Source organism: Saccopteryx leptura, chromosome 3, assembly GCF_036850995.1.
Source record: "Saccopteryx leptura isolate mSacLep1 chromosome 3, mSacLep1_pri_phased_curated, whole genome shotgun sequence".
NCBI lineage: Eukaryota > Metazoa > Chordata > Mammalia > Chiroptera > Emballonuridae > Saccopteryx > Saccopteryx leptura.
This window is the reverse complement of record NC_089505.1, coordinates 252,482,767-252,507,589: the sequence shown is the minus strand read 5'-3', so window position 1 is coordinate 252,507,589 and position 24,823 is coordinate 252,482,767. Positions and strand designations below refer to the sequence as shown.

General features: G+C 45.0%; 1 protein-coding gene across 1 annotated transcript in view; it reads right to left on the bottom strand.

Moving 5' to 3' along the window:
• SPRED2 (sprouty related EVH1 domain containing 2) overlaps positions 1-12,126 on the bottom strand; it is a 122,594-nt gene extending 110,468 nt beyond the window's left edge. The window contains exons 1-2 of the mRNA XM_066378132.1: positions 11,931-12,126; positions 11,346-11,468 (exon numbers count right to left, since the gene is read on the bottom strand). Of these exons, the coding sequence (XP_066234229.1) occupies positions 11,346-11,371 (26 nt within the window). The 5' untranslated portion in view covers positions 11,372-11,468; positions 11,931-12,126. The remainder of the gene's footprint in view (positions 1-11,345; positions 11,469-11,930) is intronic.
• Positions 12,127-24,823: the final 12,697 nt, after the last annotated feature.

Below are 24,823 nucleotides of genomic sequence, written 5' to 3'. Positions count from 1 at the left end.
TTCCACCCAATCTACCCTGCAGTAGGAATGCACCCTCTGCACATGCCTCCCCTACAGAAGGACAATTCTTTTCTTCCATCCAGAATGACGGTCATAACAATGAGTCCCAAGTTCCTAAGTATAGGTACATAGAGGGAGAAAATTCAGGGACTATCCCCCACCCCCAGCATTACAGATGTGCTTTTTAAATAACTGTGAGTTGAGAAAAATATGACAAACATCCACAGTGAATTCAGTAAAACTACATTTTAATAAGGTTGTATTTTAATATTCCACAATTACATTGAAAGAGAGAACACATATATATGGGTGACTTTATGTACTATATTTGGTTCACAAACAATACTTGAAGTGTGTAAGGGTTCCCAGCCACTTGTTTGGGAACTGCTGGGTTGTGGCATCAGTTCAAGACTGGGGGGTAGGTATCTAAATGCTGTCGAAGGGCCTTAAGTCTCTTATCACCTACCTGGGGAAAATAATAATAGGCTAATAAAGACGACCAGAGAGAATGTCCAGTTAGCTTACTTTGGATTTCCTGTTGCATCTACCTCCATGTTGGAGATATTACTAGCCATTGGTATTTTTAGAACCTCTTTTTTGGGGAAACAAAGGATCTCTCACTTCAGTCCTCTGGTCTACAATGCTGCCTGAAGAAAGCCCCACTACAGTCAAATTCCAGTCTCTTTCCCATCTCTCACCAGGAATTGTCTCCCAAGAAGAAGCATTGACAAGTGATGGATAATTTGCATTTTAACCCTATTCAAATTTGGGTAAATGGTTTAATATGCATGCTAATATTCTATCATTATTCCAATTAAGGCAACTATTATGTTAAAGTATTTAATCAGGAGAATTAGGGAGAACTCCAGACACCTAAAATTAACCTCTGATAGTCTTGACATTCATTTCAGTTAAGTGCAATTTGCCAAGCTATAAGCAACTCCCTGCTTAAGACTTCTGCTTAGGCACGTGGGGATTCCTGATAAGACCTAAAAGCAATTCATTTCCTAACTAGATTGCTGTCTAAAAGAATAAACTAAAAGTGCTGCCATTTAAATACAATCAAATCCCCAAGCAGCCACATTCCAGAAGATTTAAACATCATGATCTTGATCCCCAGGAACAACAATGCAATTCGCATCAGAAACAACACAACCACTTCCTCTTTCTCTGACCTTCTCTGTTTAATTACTTCCTGTGATTTCTTCTAGGGCTGAGTGTGCCTGCTTCCCAGGGCAGCAGGCTCTCCACACAAGACTGATTTGTCTGGAGGGCACAGAGTGCCAGCTGACTATCAGACATTACAAAGCACTGGGACTCCGTATGTATTTCATTTTCGTGTGTGTGTGTGTGTGTGTGTGTGTGTGTGTGTGTGTGACAGAGACAGACAGAGAGGAAAGGACAGAGATGAGAAGCATCAATTCTTCATTTGGGCATCTTAGTTGTTCACTGATTGCTTTCTCATAAGTTCCTTGACTGGAGGGGGGGGGGGGGGCTCCAGTTGAGCAAGTGATGCCTTGCTCAAGCCAGCGACCTTTGGGCTCAAGCCAGCAACATAGGGCCATGTCTATGATCCCACACTCAAGCCGATGGGCCCGCAATCAAGCTGGCAACCTCGAGGTTTCAAACCTGGGTCCTCTGCACCCCAGTCTGACTCTGTCCACTGCACCACTGCCTGCTCAGGCTCCTTATTTCTTTTTAAGTGATGGAACTCTTGGGTCTCCTAGAATTCACCAAGAACATTTTTTAAGCCATAAGAACAGAAAAAATTCTTCTGGTACATTCCCATCTAAAAGCAAGCTATACCTCAAAGCTGGAAGTCCTGCCAGAGATAGGGAAGGACAGGAGCTTGATAATATCTCTTCAGTGTGTACTGTCCAATGAGCTTCAACAGATTGCAAATGCCAGTTATGTGAAGTTGCCTTGGAGAACACAGACCTGGCAGCTGTGAGCTCGCTATCATCACCACCGCAGACCGGCCCTTGCCATGGAGCATGGTGCAGTCCGTGGAGCGGCAGCACCTGCAAGCTTGTTAAAAATGCAGATTCTCAGGCCTTTCCCCAACACCATCCTCATCTTACAAAATTCCCAATGCATGTTCAAGTCTGATCTTCCCCTTAAAACAGCTGGGCTAAAACACAGGACAGGGGGAATACTATGCTTTGTTAGCCTTCTGCTCACACACACACTTTTCCCACCAAGGGTAAGGTGGTTAGTTCTCTTTCCAAAAGAGGTATCCACAGAGCTGCTCTTTCTTTCAGTACAGAAGAGGCCGCTCAGTGGGCACTGGTTCCCTGCTCCCTAGAGCTAAATGGGAATGCGAGGAAGAAATAAAATCTCACAGTTTGGAGGCGTTTATAGGATTCTAAGTGAGTTCTAATTTCATTCACTCAACAGTAATATAAACCAAGCAATTTTTTATATGAGAAAACTGAGGCTCTGTGAAAGTTATAATACATAATGTAGTTCTACAGACATGAGATGTGAAGTCAAGGACCTGGGCTAAAAATAACAAATCCTGCTTTGTGGCCTCTGACAAGATATTTAACCTCTCTGAATTTTTTCCTTGCTTGTAGTTCGTGGACACTTGGCTGTCAGACATATCCCATCCATGTGTGAGTGTGCAAGTACCTGTCCATATAACACACACCTTAAATATAACTGTAGCACTTGTTAGGGGATCTAGCCCCCCACCCAAATCTGGGAATTCCCACGCCTGCAGCACTAGGAAGAACCCTGCAGAAAGACAGGAAGGAAAGGGAAAATAGTTCTGGAAGCCAATCAGCCATCAAGATGATGCTATCTTCCTACCCTTAAGGCATGTGAGAGTGCCTGGGACCCTAGCTCAGAGGTTCTCTAAGGATAGAGAGAAGGCCTCGGAGTCACAGCCCTTTCCTGTCTGGCAGATCAGTGTCTTGGGACATTTGTTCCAGTGAGTGAAGGGCACTCAACAGCTAGTGGCTCCCTTTCCTCAAGCCTCTTCCATACTGTCATTTATTTATCCAATAAAATGATTTATATATGGCTTGGCAATTAAGAGTCAAAGTAAGTTCTAAAGTCAACTTCTTTAGACTGAAAGTCTGCTGTCCTCCAAATGGACACCTATAATCTAGTTAATCTGCTAGTTTTCGGCAGGGTAAAAGACATCTAAGAACGGAGGGTACAAGATGCAAAGCTGGCTTACGAACAGCAGACACCTGATCTAAAACCTGTGCACACACAGATTAATGAAAGGCAACCATTAGGCCTTCAGGGCCAGAAGCAACATGGAGCTGATGCACACCATCCTGGCAGAGCAGACTTGTTTTGAAATTTTGAGCCTGAGAAAAGTCACCGATTTGATTTAACCTATTAAGAAAGGAGAGAAATGTAATTAATATATTAAGACTATATTCAGGCCCTGGCCGATTGGCTCAGCGGTAGAGCGTCGGCCTAGCGTGCGGAGGACACGGGTTCGATTCCCGGCCAGGGCACACAGGAGAAGCGCCCATCTGCTTCTCCACCCCTCCGCCGCGCTTTCCTCTCTGTCTCTCTCTTCCCCTCCCGCAGCCAAGGCTCCATTGGAGCAAAGATGGCCCGGGCCCGGGCGCTGGGGATGGCTCTGTGGCCTCTGCCTCAGGCGCTGGAGTGGCTCTGGTCGCAATATGGCGACGCCCAGGAGGGGCAGAGCATCGCCCCCTGGTGGGCAGAGTGTCGCCCCATGGTGGGCGTGCCGGGTGGATCCCGGTTGGGCGCATGCGGGAGTCTGTCTGACTGTCTCTCCCCGTTTCCAGCTTCAGAAAAAAAATGAAAAAAAAAAAAAAAAAAGACTATATTCATACTTACGTGGCTTTAAAAGGTCTGTAAAAATGAGTGAAATTATTGGGATACTGGTGATTAAATTAAACATCTGGTCTAGCATCCACTTTATTCCTTGGCTGGAAATATAAAACGCAAATACCAAGATAGCATGCAAGTAGACAAAACTAGTCATAAGCCACCTTGCTCCTAAGAGAACCCTTGGTCCCACCCATTCCCACCAAGACTACTGACTCTTGCTTTAGAAACAATTTGAATGCCATTGACAATATGATTATTTCACAGCTACGGATGGCAAGAGAGCCAACGTGCTACTATAGGTAAGAACACTGACAGTAAGAGAGGAGACAAACTACTTAAAAGGCATAAAATCTCAAAAAACATAGCCAAGTAGGATGACTGAGTAAAGGGGCCAACAGCTGGGCATTGCTGATATTATAGTATGAAAACTAAGCTGCTTTCTATTCTAGGGGGACCCACCAGGACAGCATTGGAAAGCCAAATGAAAAGCAAAACTGAGTTCTAAGCTCTAATTTTCTCATTAAACCCCCCTGAGTAAGTCACTTCAATTCTTTTAGGCCTAAAGTGAAAGCCTGTTTCCTGCCTAAAAAGGTTGCTATGAGGTTAACATAGTTCATGGATATCTCTTCTGCCTTGTAGATTCTGAAAATAAATGATACCTTGCTACATGACGCCAGAGACCTGCCAGAGGTGGGTCAGTGCCACTGACTTCCCAGTTCATCTGGCACTGTGCTAAATGCTTTACATTTCCACCTTTTAACAGCTTATGCAGTAAGGGGCAGAATGAATTTCAATTATGTTAACCCAGGACACACAGCTTAGGACGCTTTCTACCGCCCCCAAGTCAGTAGAGCAGAAGCAGGTGTCACCCCAAGCCCATGCTTCTTCCACTACCATCATGGCAGCCGGCCCTTCAGGGTAATTTTGAAAAAACAACCTCAAAGTCTCTTTGGATGTAAGTACATATGAATAACTGTTTACATTTTTATATAAGGTAAAGTGATTTTTAAGTTAATGGCAATTTAACCAGTCAACAAACATTTGCAGAAAGCCTACTGTGGGCTCAGCAAGTCGAAAAGGATTAATGAGCTATTATTCCCATGGCTGGAAGGGCAAATGGATCAAGCTTTTCTGTAGTTCCTGGTTGGGGTGGGCTGCAAACACAAAGGAACATCTGATAAATCAATGCTGGAGGCCAGAGCCAAAACCCTGCGCGCAGAAAATGAAATAGGAGAACTAAACAATGAAAATGAGCAAAGATGTCATTACTAGATGAACTTGGAAAGACAATTAAAAAACTTAACCCAGCCCTGGCTGGACAGCTCAGTTGGTTAAAGCACTGTCCCAAAGCATGGAGGTTGCTAGTTCAATCCTTTGTCAAGACACATACAGGAACAGATGTTCCCATCTCTCTCTCTTTCTCTCCCTAAAATCAGTAAAAGAAACATTAAAGAAAAAAAACAACTTAACTCGATAATTAAGTTTTATGCATTTATCAATGTCACCAAGTTTATCAATATGACTGGGTCTTTATAAAGAAAAAATAAAAAGGCCAGCCCAATTTACCTAAGAGAAAATAAGCCAAAACAACCACCACACACACCAAAACTTCCTGCTCTGCCTCTGTTATCATCTTGTTCAGTTGGGAGGATTCTGCTGTTAGAATGTGTATTTGTGTTCGGCCCAGTAACATAGGAACTATGCCAATATTGGAGTTCATCAGCACAGCTGTCTCCAACTTCAAGTGTTAAGACTCCATCAGAACCCTGCAGCTACTGCAAATTGTTAATATTGTGATTTCTACAGAGATTCTCCTGCAGAGGCACAAACACAGGCCCTGGCCAACTGCACTCTACTTCCCAGTCTGTACATCAGTGACTAGGATCGAAATAGTTTTGAATTATCAATCACATATCACCACCACCAGATAGTTCTTCACCCTGTTTCCATGAACCATTCCAAGGGCTTCAGTGAACATGGTGTTTCTCAGAAGGAGGCTAGTTCTAAACACCCTTAGTTAACCAAATACAACTGTAGTTATTACATCAGTCAACAGAAACAAAACATTGTTTTCAAATAATTAAATTCAGCCCTGGTCAGTTGGCTCAGTGGACATCCTGGGTTCCACTTGAGCAGGGACCATAGGTTTCTCTCTCCTCCCTCTCCCCTTTCTCTCTCTTCCCCTCCCACAGTGAGTGGCCCCGGGCACTGAGGATAATAGCTCAGCTGATTAGAGCATCAGCCCCAGAAGTGGGTTGCCAATCAGGACACTTGTGGGAATCTGTCTCACTATCTCCCCTCCTCTCACTTAAAATAATAATAATAAAATCCATTTCTAACCAATAGACTTCTATTCAGCAATCAGTGTGCCCAATGTTACTGGGTCAACAACTAGAAAACTAGGCAGTTGAGAGGTAACCCTGAATTCAAAAAGCTCATATTCTGGGACAGACTCTAGCTGGGTATAAGCCCAAATCTCAATGGTGGTAACTGCTACCAAGTTCTCAATTTTGACTTGGAAAATGAGGGTGGGAAAGCCTAGGACCTCATAAAAGGGACCTGCTCCCAAGGTGGCTGGGGGGAACGGATGAAATTTCACTTGTTGGAGAAGGGAAGGAAGATAATTCCAGAATAAAGAGCATGAGCAAGCAGGTTGAAGCAGAAGAGTTTTGGTATTTGTACTCACTTTTTATATATTGTATTGGTTAAAGGAAGTGGAAAGCAGAGTGGATCAACTGTAGTTAGAAAGGAGGTGGCATTTGCTAATATTCCTATGGAAACAAACCCGGCAGACAGAGGTTAGTCTAGGCCTACCACCTAACAAGATGTAAGGCTTTTGTAGCAGGCACTTAACTTGATACGACTTTATGCAATGACAATGACTACACTGACAATGTCCTGGCTTACAAGCTTGCTAAGGTCTTTCCAATATTTTTTTTTTTTTTGGTCTTGCTTTCAAGATTTTCTGATAAATGGATCAAGATTCCAATTCTGCAAAGTCAACTCCATGTTTTTAACATTTAAGGATTTTACTCACATAGAGCCGAAACACACACCCCTTTTAAGGCTAAGGCAAACAAAATAAATCAATACTTCTTGTATAAGGTCTAATTCTCACAACTGTTCTTTTAATGAATGTAGAGTAATAACCAAATCTGAATTCACACTCTTCCTATTATATCTTAAGGTGTATTACACAGAATTCTCAAGCCAAAGTTTACTTAGGTTCAATTTAATTCAGTATGTGCCTTATTGCATTTTCAGGAAAGATAAGGGAAGTTGAATAAATTATGGCAGTGACAGATTGTCACTAATACAGAATTAGGGACCTATGACCGGCAGAAACAGTGTAAGCTCTGAAGTAAGAATGAGGTTGGGCACCCTTTCCTCTTCTGAGACTGTACTCCCAGTGGTTAAAAACACAGTACTTTCCGAGCCAAGCAGCTGGGGTTATTAATGATATGACCTTCAGTTATTAATGATATGACCTTGGGAAGATTATTTAACCTGTCTGTGCCTCCGTTTCCCAATCTACAAGTGGAAGTAATAAGATCACCTACCTCACAGGATTGCTGAGAAGACTAAATGAAGTAAAGTGCTACAAAAAAATGATTGCTGTCTTAGGCAAGTAACTTTATACCTCCTTCCTAGGGTTATTTGAAAATTAACAAGCTGAGCCTTTAAAAAACCTACCTCAGTGTTCCCTAAAGAGCCACATGAAATTATTTCCTGCTTGGCGCTGGCCTGTAATCTTTACATCAACTATCTCATTTAATTCTCATGGCAACTCCATAAAATTACTAATATTTATTCCTATTTTATTCACACTCAGATTAAACCTAGGCAGGATACATAAGTAACTTGCCTTAGCTCAGAAAATGAGCAAATGGCTAAGCCTTGAGCCTTGAGTATATTTTATAAGTGGCATTTAACGCAGGATCTTTGGCTCCTGGCTAAAATAATCAGTTATAAAAGACATTTTTTTTTTGAGACCGAGTGTTAAAGACATCAGGGAATTTTTCTTAATTTTGTTAAGTGTGATGATGGTATTGTGGTTTCACCAAAGAGTATTCTCACCTTTTGGGAAATAAGCTCAAGTACTTAGAAATAAGAGTTCTGATGTCTAATTTTGAAATGGTTCCACAAAAATATTTAAACTTTTTATTTATTCAATTTTTTAAGGAAATTTTCCAACATTATGTATATGACTGCAGAAGAAGCTGCAAATCTATTCTCTCAGCAAGAGGTGTGTTGCAGAGAGAAAGAGAAACAAAATAAAAAGCTGAAGGATGACCTGATTTCTCCAGGGTGATAGCTCACTTAAGAATGTCTTCATTTTTGTCTATGAATTTCCCAACCATTCATAGCCATGATCAAATGCTTTATAGAGTATGATTTAAAAAAAAAGTTCTACTCCTATGTACAAAAGACCGCTTACTTTTGATAATTTGTTGATGCTCTTTACTTTTTACATTATAAAAAAAGTTGTAGAATTTGTAAATCTTAATATGCATTTCTAACTGGAGTGGGATCAAAGAAGAATCAATGTACTTTCTATATAAAAACTATATTTTAGGACCATCAGTGCAAAGAGCAGACCAGCTTTCCTGAATTACTGTAAAATTTATTTGAGAGGAGTTTTAAATTGACAAAGAAAAGAACATTAGAAGTCAAAACATTTATTATCTCTTTAAATTAAGCATAATTTTACCAGTTGTAAGATTCTGATTTATTGTATCTGCTGTGAAATGTAAGAGGTATTTCATACATATATGTGGACTATCCAGAAAAATCTATTTTACCTAAGGCACAAATATAGGTCTCCAGTTTAATGTCACCATTTCCCTTTATAAGTAACATACCTTGTCTACTTCCAAAGGTATCTGAAGGACCTCAAATATGAAACCATTAGAAGAGAAAAACAGATATAAGTTCATATAGAAGCGTAAATAAATCTAGCAGAAACCTAGGCTAATATGGCAACCCTAATCAAGCAATAATTTTGGCTCTGAGCTTCCAGGCAGTAGTAGGAAAAAAAAAAAACAAAAAAAAAAAGGCAACTACAACAAGCTCTGTAACCCAGAGAGCTTCTTCCTGATACTAACATTTAAAAGAAAAATTTCAGATGGGTCATTACGTAAGGACATTGAACAATATAATGGTCAGTGTCTACAAATGCCAGTTCACAGCCCATGCAACCCACTTTCTTACCAGGCATTTCATGTCCCATACCAAGGTCATTACATTAAAAGTAATCCTGAGAAGGCTGTTTCTGCAGTGGGCTAAGGCGCCACAGCTTTCTGATTCTCTAAATGAAACCAGAATGTCCTCAAATATCCATTGTCTCAACTGGGCTTCTGACAGCAGTGGGGGCAGCCAGTTCCATGCTGAACTGCTCTAAAAGCCTGGAATAGAAGTATTTATTTCTTGCTGGTGAACCTACACAAAGTTCTTTTGCTTTGGATACCAGATAACATGCTGCCCTGAAAAGAGACCAAGCTAGTATTCACAAGGGATGGGGCCAAGGAGCCCAAGGTAGGGTGGTTGAACCAATTTCCAGGATTCTGAAGCCCAGATCACGGATATACGTCCCTGCCTGATACTATTTGTGTGTGGAAAGACAAAGGAGAATGCATAGAAATACCTGTTTTTAATCAAGTCCTAAAGAGGCAAGGCCTAGCAGCGTATACGCGCCCCCTCCATATTTCATCCCTAGAAACAACTTTTTTCATTTTCCCATTTCAAGATAGTCTATGAAGACCAGCAAAATATCTAAAAAGTAGGGCCAGCAGATGTGGTGGGATGGCCACAACATGCACACCAGGCGGCTCCTCTTCATCTATGGTGTCTGGCAGACTAGGGGTTACTGCAATCAAAGCTCTCTGGGGACCCACAGGAAGGAAATTCCCTTTCCCAAAGACCAGCCCTCCTAAACTCCCCTTCCGCCCAGCCGGGCAATAGCAGACGCCAAAGGATAAAGGGTCATTTAAAAAGTGAGTAGATTATAGAGTAGAGAACACCATTCTGTCAACCTGCTGCAAGAGAAGCCCTCTTGGTCACCCAAGCCCTGAGTCACTTCCCCTCTCTGCACCGAGTCTCAATGCTCGAGGAGGCAAAAGACCCGGAGCTTCGGGAGCTGTCTACCGGCAGCCCCCACACTCCCGTAGACACTCCGGGGGCCTCCCTTCAGGGCTAGTCCCCGCGGCTGCCGACAGGGTCTTTTCTCCCAAGCCGGCACTGCCGCTACCTTGGCTAAAGGCAGGCAGCCCTGAATGAAAAGAGCCAAGGCAGGCTCCGGATTTATGAATGTGCAGGGGAGGAGGGGAGGGCTATCATGTGACAATAAAGGAGAGCGTCTTATTCACAAAAAAAAAAGAAAAAAAGAAAAAAAATGTGGCTGGTGGCAGGCACTGCCTCTGAGTAGCGGCAACGGCCGTGCGGTGACCGCTCGGACCCGAGGCCGGCGATCTTAGGCGTCGGGCCCAGCGGCCTAGCCTCCGTTGCACCCTCGACTAGAAAGCCCTCTGGAGGGGGTGGGAAAAAACCAAACCCGACTCTGCGACTGTAAGGCTGGAGGGAGCTGCACCTTGGCGCAGGGCTGGAGAAAGGCACTGGTCCCAAGAGGGGCGGCGGGTCTGGCCGGGAGCCCCTAGGGCGGAGCGCTCCGAGCATTGTTACCCTCGGGCTTGCGGAGCCAGGCACGCACGCCTGTGCACGCGCGCACACACACACACACAAACACACAAACACTGGCCCGCAGCGCTCTGCCCCGCACGGTCCCGCCCGCCCCCCCCCCCCCCCGCTGTGCACGCCTCGGATCCGCCCCCGAGCTACCCCGACCCCGCGGGGCGCTCGTCCCGAGCCCACACGCGCGAACACACACACTCGCACTCGCCGCGGGACCCCAGGGGTGGTTCCAGTACGTCCGCCAGCGCGGGGTCCCGGGCGCACACAGACCCCGCACAGCCCGCGCCCCGTGCTCCCCTTGCTCCGCAGTGTTTTTTATGAATGAAAATGTGGTATGCAAATGAGAGCGATTCAAGAAAACGAAATGGCGGAGCCTGGGCCCCAGAGGGTTCCCGAAAGAACCGCAGGGCAAGTAGCGGGGCGGGAGAGTCACAAAGTCACCATGTAAAAACCCACCGACCCCCAGAAAACCGGAGCAGGGGTGTCAGGTCTCCCATTCCGGCTGCCGAGGATTTCGGGAGTGGTGGTGGTGGATGTTTGTAACTCCCCGAAGAGGGAGCTGGGACCTCCCCGAGGTCACCAGTGCGCCCTTGTCCCCGCAGCGGCCACCAGCCCGTCGACCCCAGGCGCGCCCCCGCCGGCCCACAGCAGTTTTTGCCCCCTCCTCGCTTCAACAAGGGGGACGGGGGAGAATTTCGCGTCCCAAACCCCACAGGCCAGCGAGTCGCTGCACCCCACGCCAAGTTCACCAAATCCAGTGTCCCGCCTACGTCCTCAGCGCTGACCCCCACACGCTGCCCCCGCGAGGCAAACGCGTCCAACCCCGCGGCCAAACTTACTCGTCCGGGTGTATTTCTTCGGTCATTTTCCTGTTCACCTAGACGCCTGTCCCGCGGCGGGCAGCTTTGCTCCCTTCATCTTCCTGTCCGCTCACCCCCCTTCTTCACATCTCCGGAGATCGCCTGATTTGGTTGAGGAGGGGGACGTCTAGAGATGAAGGGGGCGCCGCAGAAGGCAGAAGGAGAAGCAGGGCGATCAGGGTGCGGGGTGGTTTGGGGGAAGGGGTGCAAAGGCAAGCTGCGGGGGGCAGGGAGCGCCGCAGCGCCGAGGGGCGAGCCGGTGGGGGCTCCGGGGCTTCAGGAGCGGGCGAAGTGGGAGAGGTTTGGGCAGGGGACGGCGGTGAGGGAGAGGAGGAGAAAAACAAGCGCGCCGTGGAGCGGCGGGGACTGCTGAGAGGAGGAGAGGAGGGCCGGTCGCGGGTGGGGACTCGGTCCCGGGTGGGGGTCGCTCCCGTGGGGCGGGGGCAATCACAGTTCCGGGGAGCGGTCGGCGGCCGGGGGAGGTGCGCCAGGGAGGCGGTGCAGGGCGCCCCGTCCGAGCCCCATCTCTCGACTCTACCGATTTACTCCATATTGGATTCTCACCGCCGCCAACAGGAGGAGGAAGTAGGGCGGAAGCGATGACGTCTTCCCAGCGGCCAGAGGTGGTGGAGTGCAAAAAGCTTCCTACTTGAGACCGAAAAAGAGAGACAGAGACAGAGACTGAGAGAGAAGAAGAAAAAAAAAACTTTGTGCCGTCTACTGAGCATGCCCGGCTTCCTTTCCCCCTCCCTCCTGGCTTCCACTCCCGGGGGAGCTCCGGAACGGAGTTGTTTGCGCGGCGTCTGTGTGGCTCCGGATCCTCCACTTTCAGAGCTCCGGGTTTTAAAATGCCCGAGAGGAGGGAGGAGGCGGGAGCCGGGGTCTCGCACACATCTGGCTCCCGTTTTGTTTCCTCCCTCCTACCAAACCCCTGGATTAAAAATCGTGGGGTGGTGGGGTGGAGGGAGGAGGAAGGGTTGAGACTGGGAGCTCAGAGAAGGGTCGGAGGGTGCTTAGGTCTGAGGACTAACTACTCTCCCACCGTGGGGTGGGTGGGAAAGGGCGGCACAGGTGCTTTTGCCAAGGTTCTGAATGGCAGAGGCTTTTCAGTTACACATGAATCTTTTTTGTCTTGGTAGGGGAACGGGCATTTTAAAGGAATGATTGGTATATAAGAAGAATAAAAGGTAAGTCCAACGATGCCCTGAAACGTTTGCATTTCGGTAGAAATGATAGGCTATCTCGGGTTAAAAGATAAACCCAAATATATTTTTAAGTTATTCAGTAAACCTCTCCTGTTGGTGGAGGATGGCCCTGTCCCAGGCCCTTGAAGGCCATATTTTCAGGGCCAGAGGTTACCAGTCCAGTGGGCTTTGACAGTAAAATAAAGAGATGGAGAGCCCCTTGAGTCCGCCTCTCCCTATCCTTTGTCTTTAAATTATTTTTCCTGCCTTGGCCTGGGACCAAGGCCTAGGTAGGCCGTTGCTCTCCTGGGCAATGTGCAGGGCTTGCTTCCTAGGCATGCACACTGCACAGTTACAGAGGGATCTTTGTTTGTTTTGATGCTCTGCTGTTACAGTCTTGAAATTTTTTTTACCATTTGAACAAACAAGGGGCTCCACATTTTTACTTTGCAGTAGGTTTCACAAATTATAATAGCTGTTGAGTATTTCCTTCTGAACTCTTGCTAGGGAGCAAGAGCTACTACTGTCCCTGCTCCTTCCTGTTCTCCAAACAGATTTTCCATTCTCCTGAATGTGCTGAGTCTGCACACATTTCAACTAAATAGCAACCATTGAACAAATTAAAAGTAGATTAAACATACCTCAAATGTAATACACCTAACGGTATACACACATGCGCGCGCACACGCACACTTGGAGAGCCACAAGTACTCCAAAGAAGAGTTTCACCTTGAGTCAAGGAGAAATTAGTGATTTTCCCTAGCTTCATGCTGATCACAACCATGAACTTTGTGGATATGGATTGGTCTTGTCCCATCTATGATGGTGGTGAAAAGGGCATTAGATGGAAGGAACATCTGGGTTCCGATTTTCTAGCAGCCTGGAGAACCTGATGGAAGCTTTTAGCAATTCTTTAGTTCTTTATAAAATAGGGATGACAGGCCAAGGTTGTATTTCTCAGTTTTTGAGGCCATTAAGAGTCTATGAGAAATCACTGAACAGAGCAAGATCTCATTGGTCTCTAAATCCCCATAAAGCTAAGGTCTCTACCCAGTTCTCACCTTTGGCCATTGTTGCTCTTCTAGAGGTGCTGAAAGACATCCCAATCAGTCGTTCCTGGAAGTCCAGGAACACGGGCATTTTTCCATAAAAAAAAATTATCCACCTAATGGGCACCTCTTTGGCTCCACCCTCCAGTGTCAGAGAGCCCAAATGGAAAGGTGGTAGGTGAGGTGATTATTATTATTTTATTGATTTTAGTGAGAGGCAGGGAGGGAGAGAGAGAGAGAGAGAGAAAGGAATGTCAGTTTGTTCCTGTATGTGCCCTGACCAGGGATCGAATCAGCAACCTCTGTGCTTTGGGATGAAGCTCTTAACCAGCCAAGCTATCCAGCCAGGACATTGTGATTATTAATTGCTGTAGGCAGACAAACAGAATTGGTGTCATTCCTGCTAATAGCAGTGAATGGGCCCTGCCTGCAGACCAGACAGCCAGAGGAGCTAAGAAAAACATTCAAGATCCAGAATTCACCAGGTCCCCATTTGGATGCTCTGGTGCCAGACTTCAGCAGGTTTTAGGTTTTCTGAGCCTCAGGTTCAGTGTCTGTAGTGTGAGGATAATACCCATAGACAGGGTTGCTGGGAAGATTAAATGGCTATACAGCGAGGGTACTGTTGTTAAGCACGCTGCAAATAAGAAATAAATGATAACCCTTTTTCTAGGCTGCTGAATTACTAAATGCTACCCTCTCCACTCCCTGTACTTCATGTTCCTCTAAAGAAAACCTTCCAGTTTTCTTCTGCCTTGTTCATTGCCCAAACTGGGGCCTTTTGATGGAAGTGTTCCTAGCAGGTCACCTCTTAGCCCTCTCCTGTCAATTACTAACTGTACTCCTGCCATCCCATAGAAAAAATGGCATATTGGGCCAAGAACTCAGATATGTTTATTGATCTGAATATCAGGCTATTATCAAAGTCTATGGGGTTGTTACCAGACCAGGGAGTATAACGGATTCAGGGGTTTAATTTAATGACATTACTGGAAGGGCTAACCCTGTTTCTCCCCCACAACCTGCAAATAGGAGGGCTCAGACCACGATCAAATCAAGGTTGTTGACTCAGAGTGAGATTGTACAGCTTCAAAAGTATGTCAATCTACTCACAACTTTAATCAAACCTAACGGAGCCCCCAGCAAGACCCCCTCCCTCCCTACCACCCCCTATCAGCCTCTGAATCCCGGGTCCCGGGCGGGGCAGCACCCCCACCGGCGCCCTTCCCGCTGGCCGCTGGAAAAACCCGGAGCGCGGAGCTGAAACGACCCTCGATGGCCGCGGGACGGGCATGCTCAGTAGACCCGCAGGTCTTGTTTTACTCTGAAGCTGGCCGCGGCCCCCACCCCCTCTCGCCCCGCACGGGCGCCGGGAGAAGCGGACATTTTATCCTTCTTGGCAACCTGCTCTCTCTTTCGTGTCCTTCGTCCCCTCCGCGTCCTCCCACTTCTCGCCCGTCGGGGTCCGGTAGGGTGGGGAGTGTACATCTCCCTGGGGTGGGGGTGGGGGAGTGGGATCCGTCTTATCACTCCCCCCCCACACACACAGCAGGGGCGCGCGTGGGGGGCGGGGTGACTTGGAGAGGACTCTACCCTAAGGTGTGTGCGGGGGGTCCGCATAAACCCCCCGCCCCTCACTGACGCGGCACTCCTGCTCGCGGCCGGGCGAGCAGCGCGCAGCTGCGCCGGGGCCTGTCCTCATCTCACCCCCTTTCTGCCTCTTCGGTATTTCTCAATGACCCGCGCTCGGAGGACACTTCCGACTGGGGAGGGAGAGGGTGTCATTAGCGCTCAGTTTATCAGTTCCTTCCGGTCTGCCGGGAGCCCTGCCCTGCACGCTGCTGGGCCGCGCCTCGGGCGCTCTGGTGCCTTTATTATTATGTTTAAATAAGCAGTCGTGTGTGCCAGTGTGTGCCAAGTGAGATCGTAGCCCAGCTGTCTACCCCAAGACCCGCCGGCAGGAGTGGAAACCCAAGCTCTCTCGTAATGAAGGGGATGATGCAAACTTAGAAACTGAGCCGGCGCCCGGGAATGGTGCCCTCCCCCCACCCGGCGCGCTGCCGTCCCAGTCGGGGCATGAATAGCTGGAGCCAGATTGCATAATCTGCCCGGTATTAATAGCCGGCGGGCCGGCCGCTGACGCGCTCGCTCGTACTGTTATCGTGCGATACTTCAGCCCCGATGTAGTTCTCTCCCAGGTCGTTTTCCCTTTCAGCTGCAATGCTGGGATTTTAAATAGCAGAGATGAAAGGCTCTTGTGCCTGCCTCCCTCTTCCCTTGAGTTCATATATTATGAATGAAACGCCAGCCTTGCGGCTTCCTGAGGTGCTCCTCTTCAGGTAGGAGAGAGGCTCAATGTCAAGGCAGCTGTCCACTCAAGCTTGTGTATGTGCACGCGCTGGGGAGGGAGAGAAAGCAGGAAATGGTTGACAAGGCTGGGAGACCTTGGCGAGAAAATGTAACCGCTTAGGGTTTGCCTCCGGAGTTTCAGTTTGCAACTCTACAAGCCTCACTCAATTTAAGAGTGGTTATGCAAAGGGTCTTTCGACTGTGGCTGCCTCCTCTCCCACCGTGGGGCCGCCTCTGTGCAAGCGCAGTTTCATTCAGAGAAGCTGGTTTCCTTTCCCCGTTGAGGACAACAAACACTCCGACTCTTAGAGCCTAAGGACGTTGAAGGTTAGGGAGAAAAGCTAGTGCGACCAGTCATTTTCTAGTTCTAGCACTCGGAGAAGCCTCAGCTGTGTCCAAGCTAGAAAATCTAAAAACTTATCCTTTCCTACTGTATTTCACAAATGTGTGGTCTATTTAGGAAAGAAAGTATACAGAGGGTTTCCCCTCTTCTCTTAAACAACAAATTTCAATTTAATTTCTCAAAACAAAATTACCAGTTCTTCACAAATGGGTTTCTGGAGTGTGAAAGGCAACCAACTATATGAGGCGTGTAGTTCCTGCCCTACAGGGGTTTGGTCAGGTAGGGCCACAGGCCTGTAAAGAAAACTTTAGAGCAGTGATTTTCATCCTTTTTCATCTCATGACACACATTAACTAATTACTAAAATTCTGAAGAACAACAAAAAAATATATATTTTATAATAATTTGACCAAAAAATAAGTATAATTTTTCTTTATTCACACAGAATGGCTATTGTTGTGTGTTGGCTGTTGTCATTATTTTGTTTGACAATCTAAGGGAAAAGACGTCATTGCCCTTAACAAAACAGTCAGGTATTGCATGTTTTAAAAATTTTTGCAACACACCGGTTTAGGGCAATGGAGTAGCTGCTCTAAAACATGGGATAGGCATAAGAGAAAGCATAGACATCCAGAGGAAGGGGTGTTTAAGCCAAATCTTGAAGGAGGGTAAGAGTGCTGATAGATAACTGGAAGGGGAAGGTCCTCTTAGATAGCCCAGTGAACAAAAAGGCCCTGAGGTGTGAAACAGTTTAGGGGGAGAGGGTAACAGAAAGGCCATGGAAAAGGATAGGAGGCAGGTCAGAGAGGCCACACAGGCCACCCTAAAAGAGGTTAGACTATCTGGAAATCATGGAAACTTTATAGCAGGTTCACAGCTGATCTTTGTGCCCAATCCCAGTTCATTGCAGTGGCCACCATAGTGATGCAAATGTAGGGCAAGTGGGCAGCCATTGTTATGGGATTAGGGCATAACACCAAATTCACAAACTGACTGCCCCTAGGACAGATAAAGCACCAGACAAGTTTTGTTTTACCTGATTTTTAAAAGAATCTCGACAACAGTTTTAAAGCAGAATATTTCACACAAAAAATTAAGATTTGGGGTTCCTCCCGAAAAAACTCTACTGAAGCAGCTACTGTGAGTGCCAAGCTACTGCTTGGTAATAGTTGTTGCTGAGTGGTGACTGCCATGTCTGTCAGCCTTCTGGCTCCAATAGGCATTTGAGTTTTTGACCTCTTGTATAGAGGTCAAAAGAAGAATCTTTTGTGGCCCTGGCTGGTTGGCTCAGTGGTAGAGTGTCGGCCTGACGTACAGGAGTCCCGGGTTTGATTCCCAGCCAGGGCACACAGGAGAAGCGCCCATCTGCTTCTCCACCCCTCCCCCTCTCCTTCCTCTCTGTCTCTCTCTTCCCCTCCTGCAGCCAAGGCTCCATTGGAAGCAAAGTTGGCCCGGGCGCTGAGGATGGCTCTGTGGCCTCTGCCTCAGGCGCTAGAATGGCTCTGGTCGCAACAGAGCAACACCCCAGATGGGCAGAGCATCGCCCCCTGATGGGCATGTCAGGTGGATCCCGGTCGGGTGCATGCAGGAGTCTGTCTGACTGCCTCCCTGTTTCCAACTTCAGAAAAATACAAAAAAAAAAAAAAGAAAAAAAAAAGAATCTTTTGTGACTGATTAAGAACCCCACCCTGAGACCCAGGTAGGTTGAGTTTGTCACTGGGTACAGCAATTTGTATGAGAGGCCCTGGGCTTCTTAGGAGGAAAGACACCAATCCCCAATCTCCTGCCTCAAGATTCTGTATTATAATTAGCCAGCCCAGGCAGGGTGGATTAAAGTGGGCTCAGCCCCAGCCCAATGGCAGGAACAACGAGGCTCCTAGAGTAACAACTAACACTTATCCTCAGCTCAGGCTCTATTTCTAGGGAACTCAACCTAAGATACCTAGGCTTTCTGCCAACAGGATAGCTGGAGTTCAAGTGATTGATTGGAAAAATCACCAAATAGGATCATGTTGGTACCCCAAATTTGTGAAGCAGCTCATACAAGTGATATAAGCAAAGATTTTAAGCAGGCAATGCTAGACTCAGATTTACCTTTTTCATAGGTATGGAGGACGATTTGTAGGGAGCAAAGCAAAGACTGCTCAGAAAAACATTTTCTTCTTCCATGACAGGAATAACAATGCATGACAAAGTCGAGTGGCAATGGCTGTGGAAAGGGAAAACCAATTCCAAAGACACAGATGAGGTAGAAATGACTTGGCTTTGTGATCTATTAGATATGAGGACTAATGGAAAGGTCTTGGATGACTTCCAAGTTTTTGACTTGGGAAATTGGATGGATCTTAGTGCCTTTAACATAATAGGGTAACCGGTGGGAAGAGGAAGAAGGGCTTGGTCACTCAAGATGGAGACATAACAGACAGTAGCCACCACTCAATGCCGGGACTCACAAAATAGGTCAGCGGTTGAGGGATGAGGAAGGCCAAAACAGAGGGAAGCAGAACTTAGAGATAGAGATGGAGAGACAGTGTCCTGAGGATATCAGTTGAGCAATTGGATTTAACCTTGCCTAAAGCCTGAGGATGCTCTGAACTGTCAAGATCAAGTTGGGCTTCTGTCAGTTGCAGCCCAAGTAATTCTAATGACCAAAATATAAAGCCATGCTTTGGATCATAAAAAAGATCCGAGGAACTAAGGAATGGAACATACAGAAAATTTTAGAAATGTGTGTTTGTAATTTAACATAGGGGCATCGGGGGTCAGTGCTAGGGAGTTTCATAGAGATTCTGATTTAATATAGTGAACTTCTCCCAGGAGGTTAGTCAACTCATTATGAGCTGTACTGATGTTTCTTTTCCACCTCAGCATCCCACCATCACCACCTTAATTCACATTTTCAGCTCCCTTTTCGTTCTTAACATCATGCCTCATTTTTATTGCCTTTATTCCTCAGCCTCTTTTTTCTATAAAGACCATAACTGAGAAAGAAAGCTTAATAATGTAAGACAATCAGAACTTTCAGAATTTGAAGAAAATGAGATATGTTTGTGGCAACTGTGGCTCCAATAAACCAAACGTTTTACCCAAGCTTTTTGGAATGGATAAAAAAAGAACAAAACTCATGATTATATGGTTCCTGTATCAGTTAGCTTTTGCTGTATAACAAACCGCCACAACATGTTGTGGCTTAAAATAATAAACATTTCATTATTTCTCATGAGTCTCTGGTTGACTTGGTGGTTCTGGCCTCTGCTAGCTCAGCTGGGGCAGGATGGTCTAGGATGGTTTCTCACATATCTGGTAATAGGCAGGTAAATCTGTCTAGCAGGGCCTAACTGTGCTAGCTCATCTGTGCCACATGATCTGTTATCTTCAGCAGGCTAGCCTAGATCAGTTCACGTGGTGGTGGTGGCAGGGTTCCCAGATCAGCAAGAGAATTCAAAACCCAAAGTGCATGCCTCTGCTTTCAACCACATTTGTTAATATCCCATTAGCCAAAGGAGTCACATGGCCAACCCAGGGTCAAGAGTCAAGGAGCAATGAAATAGATTCTCCTTCTTGATGAGAAGAGTGGCAAAGTCACATCGCAGGGGATGTGCATACAAAGATGAGAGGAATAGGATTTGTGACCATTTTTACAATCTACTTTAGTCTCTCACTCAAATTTCACAGTCAGAGAAGGATATAATAACAATATATATTGGTCACGTATATTTGATAAATATTGTATATTTCTGTATACAAATGTATAATACAATTTTTATGGAATATATTATAAGTACATAAATATGTGTATTATATATTTTTATGTAAGTATCATATATTTATATATAGGTATACTATTTAGATATAAGAGTTCTATTGATAGAATTAACTTCTACCTTTACAGTTACTGATTTATGGCCAAGTAACTAAAACTGCTTAATATTTAGTAGGTTTGTACATGCTATCCAACTCTTCACAATTAATTTAATGAATAAAGGAAGAATTCTTATAATTCTTCCTATTATGCTTAACCTTCTTTCTCAGCATGAAAATCTTATCTATATGCCTATTCTTTTTTTATATATAAAATATTTTAATTAATTGATTGATTGATTTTTGAGAGAGGCAGGGAGAGATAGTGAGACAGGAACATCGACCGGCTCCTGTGTGTCCCCTGGCTGAGGAATTGATATCCATCAGATATCGTAATACTTTGATAAACCTGAAATTTTTGGTTAGCAGATTTTAAAAATTTAAGTAACAGACCAAGTTTTTCATTTTTATCTTTGTTTCAATGGAAGTTTACATTCAATATCATTCTGTATTTATTTTTATCTTTATAGTTGCTGTCACATAGATGTATAATCTCTACCTTTCCTTCTTCCTCATTTCCAGTCCCTCCTAGCTTTTGTCTCACCACCATACACAAGTTGCTTCTTGGTTAGGTCACTGTCTGATTGCCAAATCTGGTGGTCTTTCTTCAGTATTGATTTGTCACTTAACATTGCTTACCACTTCCACTTCTTGAAATTCTTCCTCCAGTGGCTCTCATGACCCCAATTTTTGGTTCCTCTTTACCTATCTGTTTATTCATTTATACAGCAACATTTTATTGAGTACCTGTGTTAAGTGTTATCACAAGGGGATGTATACAGTAATATTACAAAGCTAGCATCTATTGAGTGCTTACCAAGTACTAGGCAATATTTTTAAATTTTCATCATTTGATATATATTAATTCAACTTCACCAGAGCAGGGGCTGGCCAACATTTTCTTAAAGGTTAATATTTTTGGCCCTGTAGACCCTATGGTCTATGTTGCAACCATTCAACTCTACCATTGTAACTTGAAAGTGGCCATAGACAACATATAAACAAATGAGTGTGGCTGTGTTCCAATAAAACTTTATTTATAAAACAGGTGGCTAAGTTTGGTCCAGAGGCTGTTGTTTGCTAACCCCTGCTCTAAATTGTAATCTAAGTTTCACCAGGGCAGGTATTTTTATGTTTTGATATACGATAGTAAGTATTTGATGAATGGAATACTCTTCTTCTAAAATAGGAACTATTCTAATCTTGATTTTACAAACAAGGAAACTGAAGCACAGAAGTTAAGTAACATATCCAAGGTCACCAACTGCTAAGTGACAAATCCAGGATCTAAATCCCACAGAGTCTGGCGTCAGAGCCTGTATGTACTCTTAATCACCACAGTCTACAGTGGTGGCACAGAGGAGAAGGTCATCAGTTATTTTCACATGAGTCTGGAGAGGTTTCTTTAACTGGATTTTGAAGAATGAAGACTTCTCCAGGAAGAAGACGGGAAGAAGAGCCTGTATGTGCATCCTAGGATGTAGAAACTGCAGGTATGCCAAAATGGATGTCTGGGACAAAATGGCATTATGAACAAACTGGCAACAAAGGAAGTCCTTTTAGGGAATGAATTCACTTTTCAGTAGTTCACATCTCTGGACACAGAGTTTCAAGTAGAAAGTGGTGAAGATGAGGCTAAAGAAGTATGCAGGGCCTTCTGTGGCATCTGAACAAATTTAGATTTTAACTGGGTGGCAGATGGGCTACTGAAGTGTTTTGAGCATGGAAAAGAATGACCATATTTACATTTTAGGTCCATTTTTTAAAGTTACATTTTATTTTAAAATTATGTGACAATGCACATTGTACAATATTCAAAAGCTGAGGTCTTCCTGCTGGCCTATAGCCATCTAGTTCCCTGTTGCAGAGGGGCTCACTGTTTGCAGTGAGAAAGACAACTTTCACTTAAAGTGAGAAGAATGGATTGGGTTGAGGTGCACAGTCTGTCCTACTAATTAATTTAAATTAATTTAATTAGTAAAGTTAATTAGTAAATTGATTTAATTTTTGGCCTGAGGGTGGATGATAACGAAGAAAGGTTGAGAAAGATAGCCCTACACCTTTACAAATAGTTCCTCTATTAATTACTCTTCAGATGACTCAGGTTGACTGTGCATCGGTTTCTGCCCAGGTGCCTAAATGATGATGGCTAGTAAGGCTCGGGTGGCAGATAGCTATCCACACGGTCCATGGTCAGAGAGAATGGGCAGCATGTCCTTCTGGTAATAAGCATGGACTGCTGGATTAGAATCCTGGCTCTGCTATTTACTAGCTTTGTGACCTTAATCTCTGTGCTTCTCTACAAAATGGGATAATAGGGGTACCTCGCTCTTAGTGGTTGTGAGGCTATCCCTCAGTGCGTGTTAGCTATTGTTCAAAGTAGGAGGGGGTTTTGCAAGAGAGTGGAAGAATGAAGGTTTGGAAGTAGGACTGAGGACTGTAGAGAATGTCAGCAGCACTTCTTATGCCCATGGCTTGGGGGGCATAGGAAAAAGACAATAGCCAACCCAGTAGTAGCTGTCCAGTGTGAATGAATCAAAATTATACCTAAGTTTTTCTGTCAGCTTGGCAAAAAAATATATTTGTTGGTGTGCCGCAGGATTTTAGTAATTAGTTTATGTGTGCTGTGAGATGAAAAAGTTTGAAAATTTCTGATCTAAAGGTTGGGGCATCTCAGAAAACTATTGTTTTTTCTGACAAAAAGGGAGACACTTGGCAAATGCCTTTGCCCTTTGCCTTCTCCTATTTCCTCCTTGGAATGAGGGCCTAATTCCTGATGTGGAGCAGCCATCTCCATCCACGAGGGAAAAGGAACTGAAGCAGCTGAGTCTTGGTGGCTCCAGTAAACCCTGCCTGGCCTGCCCTCTGGGTAAGAAGTTGCTTAATCCACTGTGTTCAGGTTTCTGTTATATGCAGCCAATGGAATTCCAAATGAGCTAGAATAGGGGTCCCCAAACTTTTTACACAAGGGGCCAGTTCACTGTCCCTCAGACCTTTGGAGGGCTGGACTATAAAAAAAACTATGAACAAATCCCTATGCACACTGCACATATCTTATTTTTAAGTAAAAAAACAAAATGGGAACAAATACAATATTTAAAATAAAGAACAAGTAAATTTAAATCAACAAACTGACCAGTATTTCGATGGGAACTATGGGCCTGCTTTTGGCTAATGAGATGGTTGTCAATGTCCGGTTCCATATTTGTCACTGCTAGCCGTAACGAGTGATATGACACTCTTCCGGAGCCGTGAAGCCTGCGTCCCGGGTCACCGGAAGTAGAAAGAGGAGCCCCTTCCAGAAGTGCGGCAGGAGCCGGAAAATGGCCTCAGGGGGCTGCATGCGGGCCTGCCGGCTGTAGTTTGGGGACCCCGGAGCTAGAACATCTAAGGCTCCCAGTGGTACCAAGAGTTTGTGTGGCTTTGCCCCTCAGCCTTCTTCATGGGCAACTTTTTTCAAATGCTTCTAAGTTTGGTTCTCAGCTTTCTCTTTGTTCTGTATGACTTTTTTTGGTTACCTCATCCATTTCTACTTACTAGTTAGACTCTGATGACTCTCAAATTACTATCTCTGGTCTGGAATTTTCTCCTGAATCAAAGACCACACATCCTATGCCTATGGTCCATTGTCACTTCAACAGTTACAAAGCTGAACTCTCTTTTCAGAATCTCTCTCTCTCTCTCTCTCCAACCACCATTCACCCACTTTCCCAAGTCAGAAATTCAGGAGTCATCCTTCCCTCTTCCTCCTTTCTCACCCCCTACATGCAGTTACTCATCCGGATTTTGATGACTATCTGCTAAAGTTTCTGAATCCATTTCCTCCTCTTCATTCTTATTATCTGGGTAGATGCCTCATCATCTCTCACTGGTATTTTTTCATCAACCTTCTAAACAATTTCCCTGTCATTCCTCTGTTCCCCTGATACATACTGCTGCCCATTATCTTTCTAAAATGTTAAATTATGATCACCATATTTCCTACTTAAAAACTTCCTGTCACTTCAACTGCTTATGGTAACAGCCCCCCTCCCCCAATTTCTAATATGGTATGATGATGCCCATAGACTAACCTTAGCTGTCTTTCAGCACCATGCCTCTATGAGAGAATTGTTGGGTGCTGTGGCTAGTTCCTAATATTTTTAAGAGCCAACTTCACCCAGTTACCAGTAAACCAGTGGTCTTCCCTTGCTTCGGTGCTCTCTCACTCACAGCAAGTTGTATCTCACTTTATTCCACATCAGGTGACCTGCAGTATTCTTTCATTTGTAGCAAAAATAGAACTTATATATTGATTGAAATGAGGTATTGGAGCCACTGGGTGCAGTAGTGAGGGTTGAGCATTATTTGAATCTATTGAACACCATTCAGATAGATATTTCAGTCTGTATCTGGTGGCTCAGGTAGATGACCGATGACCACTAGGGCAATTTATACCACAGCCTGACTATGCCCTGTGGGTCTCTTGTTACATTGGCTGCTTTTGAGGGAATCAAGCCTGGGTTTCTGAAATTGATTCCTCCATATCTTGAAACCAGGGCTTGGAAGATGGGTGACTTATAGCCAAAGAGCAGGAAACAAGATTACCCGGCTTTGGAGGCGCCAACCATCAGTATTACCCTTTAATAATTTTCCCTGTTCTGTTCCTAGCAAAATACCTTTTTTTTTTCC